The sequence below is a fragment of the Podarcis bocagei genome (assembly GCF_964188305.1).
Source record: "Podarcis bocagei genome assembly, chromosome: 12".
NCBI classification, from domain to species: domain Eukaryota; kingdom Metazoa; phylum Chordata; class Lepidosauria; order Squamata; family Lacertidae; genus Podarcis; species Podarcis bocagei.
In genome coordinates this window covers 18,362,903-18,375,844 of record NC_138137.1, presented here as the reverse complement: position 1 = coordinate 18,375,844, position 12,942 = coordinate 18,362,903, and the positions used below count along the sequence as shown (strand labels likewise).

The 12,942-nt window shown below is 42.7% G+C and overlaps 1 protein-coding gene across 1 annotated transcript in view; it reads left to right on the top strand.

Annotated features, from left to right (window-relative positions):
* Positions 1-12,942, top strand: part of CMC1 (C-X9-C motif containing 1) — a 48,536-nt gene that overhangs the window by 7,996 nt on the left and 27,598 nt on the right. Inside the window, exon 2 of the mRNA XM_081165044.1 lies at positions 6,664-6,756. Within this exon, the coding sequence (XP_081021170.1) occupies positions 6,664-6,756 (93 nt within the window). The remainder of the gene's footprint in view (positions 1-6,663; positions 6,757-12,942) is intronic.

Here is a 12,942-nt window from a genome sequence, read left to right as displayed (position 1 = left end):
AGAAACCCTGCCCCCTCTGACCTTTGCACAGGGAGAGCAGCTAATCAGCCACAAGAAACACACACACACGAAAACCCTTTTGCTCCTCCTTCAGCTGCTGCCCTGCAAACTTCCATGTTTCCGTCTCATTGGTATTGCCTGAAGTTGTGCTTTTACTATCTCCCTCTTAACAAACTCCCAGCCAACATGAACTCCCTTTCCTTTTAGTATTACTGTCCATGGGATCTCACCTAGCACTTCCCTAAGTTTTATGAAGTCGGCTTTCTTAAAGTCAAGAAATTGAGTCCTAGTATGCTTGGCTGCTCCTTTCCGCTGTATAGTAAACTTCAGAAGAGCATGATCACTCGCGCCTAATGATCCTTCCACTTCTACCCCACTAACCAGATCATCAACATTGGTTAGGACCAGATCTAAAATGGCTGTTCCTCTTGTTGCTTCTCCCACTTTCTGGACAATGAAGTTGTCTGCAAGGCCAGTGAGGAATCTGTTTGACCTTATGCTCTTGGCTGAGTTTGACATCCAACAAATATCCGGGTAATTGAAGTCCCCCATTACTACTATCTCCCTTCCTTTTGCATGCTTGGCCATCTGTTCCAGGAAGGCATCATCTATGTCCTCCGTTTGGCTTGGGGATCTATAGTAAACTCCCACAGTGAGGTCTCTGTTATTCTTCTCTCCCTTAATTTTGACCCAAATGCTCTCACTTTGGCTTTGAGGTTCTAAATCTTGGATCTCTTCACAGGTATACACATCCCTGACATATAACGCCACTCCTCCTCCTTTTTTGTCTGGTCTGTTTCTCTGAAATAGATTGTATCCCTCCATTATTACATTCCAATCGTGGGACTTATCCCACCAGGTTTCAGTGATGCCTATTATGTCATATTTAGTTTGCTGTACCAAGAGCTCAAGCTCATCTTGTTTATTTCCCATGCTTTGCGCATTAGTGTACAGACATTGAAGTCCATTAATCATTCCCCCGTGTCTCTTATTTAAGGATTTTTTCCTCCCACCACTAGGTCTGCGTGCTGTTTGCTCCATTTGGTCTATGACATTTGGATGATCATCTTCATCAATTGATAGACTCCTACCTTCAGGAGCACTGTCTCCCTCCCCCACATTAGTCAGTTTAAAGCCCTCCTGATGAGGTTTCTGAGATTTTTGGCAAAAACATTCCTCCCAACCATTGTGAGGTGCAGCCCATCGCTTGACAGAAGTCCATCTTCAAGATCACTGCTTCTGTTCCCCTCAGTAGGGAATCCCCTATCACCACTACACGCCTCCTCTTAGGTTTGGTCGGGGTTCTTCCGTGAGCTGTCCGTTCCAAGGTCGCTTGCACATTCCCTGAGGACTGACTTTGCTGATCATCTTCATATACCTGATCGACTGTAATGAGGGAGAGATCCTCAAATGGAGTCTGTTCTTCGTCTTCCATGCTAGGGGAGAGGACTTCAAAGCGATTGTATATTTCTAAACAATCAGAGCGAACCCTGGGCCTCCTACTTCTTTGAGGCACGTTTCTCCATATATCTGGCACCTTTGTTGGTGAACTAGCCTCCTTCTCAGGGGTGTCCCCTGTCTCCTCCTTGGTGGGGATGGTGTTCTCTGTTGCTTCCAAGAAGAGCTCCAGCTCTCTAATTCTTTGGAGCGTAGCTACACGTTCCTCCAGTTGCTGGACTTTGTCTTCTAAGAGGGCAATCAACATACAACTGCTGCAGGTAAAGCTGCCTGCAACCTTTGGCAAGATGGCAAACATTGCGCAGGAACCACAGGCGACTGCAGCAGTTCCCTCACCCTCCATCTTGAAAATGTGTCGTTGGGGGTGGCTACAGTGGTCCTCCATCTTAAAAAGCGTGAAGACAGGACAAATAACACCCCCCCAAAAAAAACCTAGGTCTCCCCCAACAAACGTTTGAGACTAGCTCGCCTAAATCTAAAAGATGGATCAAACTGCGTGCGCCGCTGCCCTGCAAGCTCTGATAAGCTCCTCCCACAGCTAATCACCTGACTCAACAGAAACCCTGCCCCCTCTGACCTTTGCACAGGGAGAGCAGCTAATCAGCCACAAGAAACACACACACACAAGAAAACCCTTTTGCTCCTCCAGCTGCTGCCCTGCAAGCTCTTGATTTGGAAGGGGTAATATAATGTGCCCTTGGTTTGGCAGCCTTTGAAGAGTGTTTGGAAATGGCTTTCTATAGAAGGCTGCAGCAGGAATTGTAGCTTGTGCAAGGCTGGAAAACAAGGAGTGGGGACAGGGAATGGAAGGGCACCCACTAGCTAGAACATGGGTTGGCAAACTAAGGCCCAGGGGCTGGATCTGGCCCAATCGCCTTCTAAATCTGGCCTGCGGACGGTCCGGGAATCAGCGTGCTTTTACATGGGTAGAATGTGCCCTTTTATTTAAAATGCATCTCTGTGTTATTTGTGGGGCATAGATATTCATTCATTTCCCCCCCAAAATATAGTCCGGCCCCCCACAAGGTCTGAGGGACAGTGGACTGGCCCCCTGCTGAAAAAGTTTGCTGACCCCTGCACTAGAAAAAGGGAAGCTTCATAGCCAGACACTGGAGAGACATGTCAGGAGTAAGCATGGACCAATGGTATGAAATAGCATGGGAAACAGCCTTATTAGAAAAACTAACCAACAAAACTGACACAGGGACAAATAGAAGAAGATGCCTTCACCCCAATTTGGTTCCCCTTTATCATATATACAGCCCAACAAGACAACAACAAGAATCCCCCGACAGCATACGAATCAATCTGGCTAACCTGATTCAAAAATACACACTCACACCCTGCTCACTCACAAAAACAATTCTCACTACAGCCAGCCAAAGACAACCAACCACACCCTAAGCCACACCCCACCTCTTTCACCACCAAGGAAATACAACAAGTGAATAGTAAGAGAACCCATACAAGTAACACTGACACAACCCTTCACACACGCTAAGTAGAATAATCGAAGCATAACCACCACCACCCCACCTGCCACTCCGTCCTTCACCTCTTCCCCTTTCTTTCTTCCTTTCTTTCTTTCTTTCTTCCTCCTCCTCCTCCTCCTCCTAATCGTTTAAACCAAATCATAAACCAAGAACTCATACCATTGACCACTGATAATGAAACATATGTTGTGGATATTTTTCCACATTTATTGTGCTATTTTTGTGATATACAAATGACATGAAAAAAAATCGTATAATTATTTCTATAACATCATTCTTGTTTATAAAACCCAATTAAAACAGCAAAATAAAAATAAAAATGGGAAGGCTGGCATATCGAACAACAGTATTCCACACTGCAACATTTTGTTGTGGATGTAACTTGCATTTAATTGCTGTATTTACTGATTGAAGGTTCAACCACATAGAAAAATTGGCTTGATGTGGAAGGAGGGTAACTGTTCTAGATAAAGTTCCCTTTCCCCACACACCCCAGGCTCGCTGTATTGATTAGCATTAGAATTTGATGGGGAAAGCTTCTCAAGCTTTTACCCGCCTATGACAAATCTGGACATGCGTTTCCAGTTCACCCTCCAATTGATTGGTTCGGAAAGAAGTCAGAGGTTAAGTATAGTGTGCCACTCTAGGGCATATGATAGGATGCTGTGTAATTAAGGTGGTTAAACTTGGCCTTCTACATGCATGGCTCCGAGTGGATTTGTTTGGTGTGTGTGTTGTTGTTGTTGTTTTTTAAAAAAAAACTTGGCAAAAGGCAAAAAGAGAATGCATGCCTGTAAAATGTACTTTCTGTGCAACAATATTTTCTCTGAAGCTCCTATAATTCCCAGGGGGCTGTCTGATCTGCCATCTCTCAGCAGTTAAGCTGGCTATTCTGAGATGACTGTAGATAAAACAGGTCAGATGAAACTACTTGCAGAAACAACTCTCCCCCTTCTCTACTGATTATATTGTTTTGTATCTGAATTAGTCAACATATATAGTTGCGCTGTCCCTCTGTTCATGTTTTTACTTTTATGTTTCCCCAAAATGTTACAGAATTGGTACAGAATCTGATCCCCAACCACAAGAATATAAGCATTGTGACTTTTTTTTTTCTTTTTAGCAAACATGCTTGTCAGTATTCTCATAATCCAGTACTGCTATATTGCAAGAACACATGAGCCCCAAAGCAAAATGTAAGATAACAGATTCAGCCAGTGAAAAAGGTGAAAATTGACTTCAAGGTGATGATAGAATAGTGAGAAGTTAAAGCTTTGAAATTTTTTCCCTGGTGTTGTCATCCTTACTCTCTCTCTTAATTTGAATTGATGCGAATCTAAGGTAGTACAATCTCAACATTTGAAACTTATGGAAAACACAAATGTATACAATTTTCTGGGCTATTTTTAGAAATGAACCTACATAAAAGCAGCTAAAGGAACTACTAAAGGAACCAATCCTGCGTATGTTTCAGTTGCTGGGATATTTCCCTGAATTCAGTGGGGCTTACTCCCAGGAAACACTGCATAGGATTGTACCAAGCTGCATAGTGGTTAATAGAATGAGAGTTTCACGGTTCTAATAAGCCACTCATATGTAGCAATCTCTGCCTCCCATTAACTTCTGGCCTGTTTTATCAGAATGCTGTTCGCAGGTTTTTCTTTGTCAAGGAGAAGAGCTAATGTCCCCTAATATGTAACCTTTTTTTTCAGGTACAACTGCTAAACCCTTTCTTCTTCTTTAGTTAATTTTTATTGAAAGTTTTCAACATAAAATACAATAAAAGTCAAACTAGATAAAGAAAAGAGGAAACAAAAAAGAATTAAAGGCCCTTCATCACAATTATATCATAACCTTTATCCATACACAGAAAGGTAGACCCTCCCAGCTCCCACCTGGGAGCCTGTTTCTTCCTCCAGCCTCCCACCCTGGGAGACCCTTTCTACCCTGCCTCTCAAACAGGGACCACCATCTTCCAACTGTTACCTTCCTGTGGAACAAGGCATGAGTGCTAAATTGATGTTTGGAATGATTAATGGACCGGGTTAAGGTTGCTAAGCTGAAGCTCAGTACTGAAAAGACAGTATGGATGGGTAGTTCATATGTTTTGGAAGTTGGTGTTCAACCTGCTCTGAATGGGATTGCACTCCCTTTAAAGTAGGGGTGGCTAACCTGTGGCCCACCAGATGTTGCAGGACTGTACATCCACGTCATTCCTGCCCATTGGCCATGCTGGCTGGCACATGCTGGAGTCCAACAACATCTGGAACACCACTGGTCTTAAGGATCAGGCCTTCAGTCTTAAAAATGCTGATTGCTCCAACTCTGCCATTGGAGACTTCATAGCATGCTGCACCTTTTACCAGGTTAAAGAAGTACACCAGCTGCAACCCCACCTAGGTAGAGATAGCCTGGCCACAGTCACCCATGGCTTGGTAACCTCCAAATTAGATTAGTACAGTGCATTATTACACCTTTGAATACGTTTCAGAAAATGTAGTGAGTTCAGCTTACTGCTGCCAACTGGGGTGGCCCCAAGGGAGCACATCATGTCACATTTGAAACAAGCTCACCAATCTGTCAATCAGTTTCTGTGCACAAACTGAAAATGCTTTAAAAACAATGCTTTGCATGTGTCGTATTAGCTACAGCAGGGATGGGGAACCAGTGGTTCTCAATATGTTTGTGGACTACAACTCCCATCACCCCAGGCCAATGCATGTGATAGTTTGAGGCTGATGGGACTTGGAGTCCCAACTGCCGCTGGAGGGGTCATAGATTCTCCACCCCTGAGCTAAAGTGATGGAAAGGTTATCGTTCCTGGGTCTCATATTCTGATGTTTTCTGCTGTTCTTTATTCCTATAAAGATGAAAGTTGTAATGCTGCTTTTTCTGTGTGAAACCTGCTTATGAATATACTGCTATGAGCCAGAGTGGTCAACTAGTTAGATTAGTGCAGGCACCCCCAAACTCGGCCCTCCAGATGTTTTGGGACTATAGCTCCCATCATCCCTGAACACTGATCCTGTTAGCTAGGGATGATGGGAGTTGTAGTGCCAAAACATCTGGAGGGCCAAGTTTGCCTATGCCTGGATTAGTGGAATGGGGCTATGGCGAATGGAATTCAGATCCTCGTCACTGGACAGCCTTGGACATGTTAGCCCTTCAGAAGATAAGATGGGAATGACCCTGGCATGTCAGATTCCTTAGGCATATTGTTTGCAAATACAGCAAATGAAGGTATTGGATGGGAGTCAAATAAGTTGTTCTGTGCTTGGAATGAGATCCATTCACATGGCAGGACTTCCCCTTCTGCTCCCCCCACATACCACCGGATGCTGCCTAAACCATTTTGGGGTTTTCTCTCAGTCCTCCACAGCAGAAAGTTATGTGGGAAGACATGCAGGAGAAGGAGGGCGTGGGAATTCTATTGTATAAGCAGACTTTATATGTTGAATTCCATCCATTGTCATCTTCAGTGTTACCTTGATATATTTGCCAGGGGAAACCCAGCCAGATGGACGGGGTATAAATAATAAATTATTATTAAATTATTATTAATTGTTGATAGTAGGGCATTATTATACATTGATACGTGTGTTTTGTTTCAGAACTCTGGATGTATTAACAACCCTTCTAAACAGCATTCTTGTTCTTTCAGTTCACCTGCGACTTGCCATCTAAACATAGAAATATTTTTGTTCTCTTGCAGAGGAGCCACAGCTCAGGCACGTAGAAAAGGATGTTTTGATTCCAAAAATGATGAGAGAGAAGGCCAGGGAACTATGTTCTGATAAAGTACAAGGTGAGAGTGAAATTCATCAAAATACGAAATCTAATTACTTATGTGACCTGAATTTTATCATTTTCCAAGCTGACATAGGAGCAGTGAACATAGGTGTGTGATTTTTATCTCTCTCCTTTATTACATGCTCAGTACTATGCATTGTAGAATGCTGGGCTGAAATAATTTGCTGAAAAGAGTTTGCTGCAACGTGGGCACCATACTGAAGAAAGGAAGCATTCCGTACTTTTCTTTGGGAGGGATAAAGACAGGATCATAACAATGACTGCAACACAAAATAGATTAAGAGAAATTAGGCATGCTGTTGGGCTGAACCTAGTGGTAAACATCAATGGCAAATATTCTCATTTAATTTGCACTGAAGGGCCAGGATATTGTTCCCAGCTACCTTGATTGCCAGAAATCTGGAAATCTGTGGGCATGTGCACTTGCTTGCAAACTCCTAAACAGCTTAGGGTGTACCCTTGTTTCTTCACCCCCACTGCTTTTCCTTTTAGTGTCTGTATAACAACACAATGGCATATTTGCAGAGACGTGACATTATAATTTTTGAAGTTGTCAGATGCTTCAATTCACCTGGAATCACTAACCCAGTTCTATACTACAACTCTCATTGAGGCAAACACATAATGGTCAGGTACCTTAGAAGAAGCTGATTAGGGTTATCCAGTATTATGGCATCTAAAATTCAATTGGAGTCTGGAGAATGCTGTTGTACGCTGCATTGCACCCGTGCATGTCGGGCCATGAAAGATCCTCCTTCACAGGCATTGATAATCTTCAGATTGAAGGTGGAGGAGATTCCAGTGGCTGCCAGAAATGTATCTTCCTTTGCAGAAAGCAAGCTGGAAGCACTTTAAGAGCAGGAACCTGCTTATATTTTGCCTCTTTGACTTCTGTAAGGAGCCATATACACAGACAGACCTGTATAAAATGATAATAACTGGCAGAGATCTAAAATAATAAAGTCTGTCTTTTTCTTTGTTGCCTTTAGTTAACACTGAGCTTTATACAAGTTAAATTTGATTTATAATAGTGCATGGCTTTTGAGGGAACGAGAAAATGGCATAAGACTCTCACCTCTGCATTCAGCTAAACTGCCAACGTGCAGAGCAACTCCCCATATGTTTTGGAATTGCAGGGGAAAGAGGTGTGATGTTGTGAAAATTGCAAAATAACCTAAGTCCTGTGAACAGGAGAAAAATAGAGAGGCTGAAAGCATTCACTCAGGGGAAGTAGGTCATATAACTGGGGGTAGTTCCTGTACTTCCAGACGTAGCTGTTACCTTGGGTATGCAGATCAGCATAAAGGACAATCAGTGATTTGAGACCTTAAAACTATTTCAAGTATTTATCATTGAAACTTTTGACACTTAAAGAACTTGGGAACATGATTCACTGTGGTGTTAGCGTATGAAGAATAGAAATAGCCCTGTACTATAATGCTTTTAGTATGAGATGTAGCCAAATAAATTGTGTGTGCATTGGATAATTCGTTGGATTTGTCAGAAGAAAAGCCAGTAACACACTTTTGAGAGTTGCGCCATGTTTAACAGAAAGCCAAAGAACAATCGTGCTTCTATTGAAATTACATATTCAAGACCCTGTTACAATTCATTGACTTTTTGACTTAACATCTGTGGTGTGTTTTTTCAAGGTTACCCAGACAAAGTAAGATTGTATTCTGTTGTTTAATGCACAATAAATATTGCCAGGTTAAGTACTTAAGGAAAACTGAAAATAGAATCTTTGAAAGAATAACTAAAAGTAATTGTACATTTTTAAGTATGGAAATCTTAAATGCTTTGCTTGGTGGTATTTATTGTGCATATAAGATTTTTCCTAAATATTTAATTTTTATCCTGGTGTGTGAATATTATGTTTAGCATACCATATTGAGTATAAATCCCAATTATACTAATCAGTGGGAGCTTGACCATTGACTTTGATAAGATAAAGATTTCCAGAGGGGCAGCCATGTTTATTTATTAATTAAATTTTTATATCACCCTGGTCCCTTGTAGCAAAAAAACAACAGTTTTGTGGTACCTTAAAGACTATGACATTTTCTGGTGGCATAAAATATTGGTGGGTGGTATCGAGAATGGTATTCTGGAGTTAGCCACTGCTTTGTGGGGCATCTTTGGGAGAAGAAAAGGCTAAGGAGTAAGCCCTACAGCAATCCAGAGTTGAATCGCTAAAACGGTTGGATAGTATCTTGTATGCCTCCTTCCAGGAACTCCTGCAGCCAAGCTGGTGCCAACTCTGCTTTCCTCTGCTCTGCTTTCCTTTGGACCATGCCAGTGAGGCCGAGAGGGCAATATTGTCGCCTGGGCATCCCAGGACCTCCGTACACACTGCCCAGGCTTGTGCCCTAAGGAGGTCACTTCACGGCAGCTAGAACAGTGGTTTGACTTCATGCCTGGAGGTGTACTCCATTGTCTCTCAAGACAGATGGATGCCAATCTCTCTGGGTGGGTGGGTGTATACATGCATACTTTCTCTAGTCATCAAGACTTCATCCTAAAATTATTACCCCAATTTTCTGCTGACATCATGGAGGGAACTTATCAGGAAAATATGTGTAGGTTTGAAGTAAGCTACCTCCCTCTTCCCTGAAAAACCTGTTCCCTAACAGTTAGGTGACCCTTGGTAAATAATGTGTTGCCAAGGGGGAAGTTGGGCAGATATTGACCCTCTGTGTGAGTAAAAGAGCAACTTAAGATCCAAGCCATTGTATAGGTAAAGGTAAAGGTACCCCTGACCGTTAGGTCCAGTCGCGGACGACTCTGGGGTTGCGCGCGCATCTTGCTCTATAGGCCGAGGGAGCCAGCGTACAGCTTCCGGGTCATGTGGCCAGCATGACTAAGCCGCTTCTGGCAAACCAGAGCAGCACACAGAAATGCCGTTTACCTTTCCGCCGGAGCAGTACTTATTTATCTACTTGCACTTGATGGGCTTTTGAACTGCTAGGTGGGCAGGAGCTGGAACCAAACAACGGGAGCCCAGCCCGTCGCAGGGATTCGAACTGCCAACCTTCTGATCGGCAAGCCCTAGGCTCTGTGGTTTAGACCACAGCGCCACCCGCGTCCCTAAGCCATTGTATGTTCCATACCAAATACAGTGGAACCTCGGTTGTCGAATGTAATCCGTTCTGGAAGACCGTTTGACTTCCAAAACGTTCGACAACTGAGGCGCAATGGGCGGTCAGCAATTTCAATGGAGAAAATGGAGAAATGTGCCTCAGAACCCATTCAATTTCTGAGGTGCGTTCAAAACAGAAGCATTCACTTCCAGATTTTCTGCGTTTGGGTTCTTAATCATTCAGCGTCTGAGATTCTCGAAAACCAAGGTTCCACTGTATACTGGTTGGCTTCATGTGACAATAACATGAATGTATGTATGAATGTATGCTGTCTCTAACACTGATTTTGCTGTTCATTGAAAAGTTACATTCTTATTCCCAACTGCATTGCAATCTGTTAAGAAAGCTATGGAATATTGAATATAGGTGTTCATATAATTGTGATACATTGTTAAATCCACAGTATTCCAAGTTTGCACTTCCACATGTGTTACTTGATTGTGTTGCCTAGGTGTGACTAAAACACAAACAAGGAGAACTCCCTTTCTGTATATTTTTATTAATCTGATTACTCTGCTGCAAACAGTCTTTTCATTTTCTCCCTTACATCAGAGATTAAGTGCTCTTGAGTTACTAGCTCTGTAATGTATTGAGCCAACTTTGTTTACAGGGTCTGTCTCAGATTTAGACTCTCGATTCAAGTATGTATAATTTGTACATTAACTATTTTCTTTTTAAACCAGCATTTCAGTGCAAGGACGTTCAGATTCCACTTAGGGATAATCCTTGGTGTACTCCGCACTAGTGAGTATGCAAACATGGTCTCACCTTTTCCTGTGCTAGGCTCATTTTCACTAAAGCCTGAATATCCAGGTTACAACAATGATTTGTCACGTTTTCAATAAAGTGGGGAAATGGGCTTTTGTGTATCTCTGCACCTGATGACCCTTTGGAGCCTTTCACATGTGCACAGTCTGCTGTGGCCTGCCTTCTGAAGGAGAGAGATCAGTAGCTCATTACGCCTGTCTTCAGTCCACTGGCTTCTGTTGCCATGCAGACTCTGTTGAAGGCACTGATGAAGACCTGTAAAGCCCAGCCCTGTGATCAACCATGATAATCGTGGTTGATGATCATCAACCATGATGATCAGCCAGCACTATTATCTTAGATAGGGAACAGGTGGCACTGTGGTCTAAACCAATGAGCCCCTTGGGCTTGCCGATTGGAAATTTGGTGGTTCAAATCCGTGTCACGGGGTGAACTCCCGTTGCTCTGTCCCAGTTTCTGCCAACCTAGCAGTTCAAAAGCATACCAGTGAAAGTAGATAAATAGGTACTGCTGCGGTGGGAAGGTAAATGGCATTTCTCTGCGCTCTGGCACTCATCATGGTCCTCCTTGCGCCAGTAGTGGTATAGTCACGCTGGCCACATGACCCGGAAAGCTGTCTGTGGACAAACACGGCTCTCTTAGCCTGAAAGGTGAGATGAGTGCCACACCTCATAGTCACCTTTGACTGGATTCAACCGTCCAGGGGTCATTTACCTTTTTTTTTACCTACATAGAATCATAGAGTTGGAAGGTACCACAAGGTTCATCTAGACTCCCAAGATAGGGCTCAAACCTTTGACCCTGAGTTTAAAAGTGCCATGCTTTACTGACTGGCTGATTCGGAAAAAAATATTGGGGAAGCTTTAGGTTGTACTGATCCATATTATTTGTAGGCATGCATTCAGACCAGCCTTTGCTTAAATTAACGTAATATTTTCCATTTGATGGGGTAAATAAAATGAGAAGAGAGAGAGAGCAAATTAGGTGAGAAAACAAAAAACAAAAAAAAAATCCTTTTTGCTTGGGGTTCCTGCTAACTAGAAAGTCTTGATAGTTAATCTAGGAAAATGGTTTGGAAATTGTGGTCACCTGGTGTCTTCTGGAACAGTTTAAGAGAGCTCCGAATGCTGGGAATCATTGTAAACACATGGCAAACAATGCTAATGTTGGACAGTCATTCCCTAGGATACCCAAATAATACATTATTTTCTACTTGGGTTTTGTCCTCAAGAATTGGTTATTGACATTGGGGGTGGAGTGTTAAAGAAAATCATGATGGGATTCATAAGGAGAGTTTATTTCTATTGTTATTAGTTCTTCGTTGATGAAATGGCCACATTTTAATAAAAGCAAGTGTATTCTGAATATTTAAAGTGTGCAATTGTGATAGTCATAGATCTATGGATTGCAGAATAACCCCATACAGTTACAAATACTTGGCCAAGCCGAACAGCTATAATTAGGAAAGTATTCTGGCAAAGGCTGTTTCCAAATGCCACCATTCTTCCTCTCCCCAGGGACAGCATTGATACTTAGTAAAGTTGATGGGATGAAACACCACTTCGGGCTTTCCTAAAGTAGAGTAAGGCCAATGTCAACCATTGTTTTAGTAATACACACTTAATCAACAGTCCACTAGTAGCTGGGATCTTATCTGTCCCTCTAGGGGCCACCTGCACCAGAGCATGACCCTTGCACCTGACACATCAAGCTCCATAAAAGGAGAGCAATTCCAAATCCTTGGGCAGATGTTGGCACTGCCTGTTTAAATGCCCAAGGACACCTGGAAAAAAAAAACACTTTATAAATGTCTTGTGTTCTCTCATCAGAAACACAGATAAGGAAATGTGTGAAATACTTAGTAGCATCATGCTGGGATAGGTTTATGCCCATCACTTCTACTCTCTATTAATTAAAAAAAAAGGACCAGGTTCTATTAACTGAACATAATATGTGTCGGAGACTAAGGCAGAGGAAATGTCTTGGCTCAAGTACATGGGGATCTAAAATGCTGTTAACATAGTTTGATGTGAGGACTTGAGGTGCTAAGAGAGCCAGAGTAATATAGTTTAGAGTGTCGGGCTAGGAACTGGGGAAGCTTGAGTTCAAATCCCCATAGTGAGTACTGGACCACTCACTATCTCTCAGCCTAGCCTACCTTGTATGGTCATTGTAGGGAACGAATGGGAAGTAGAGAGCACAATGCAAAGGTAAAAGACCCCTGGACGGTTACGTCCAGTCAAAGGCGACTATGGGGTTGCGGCGCTCATCTT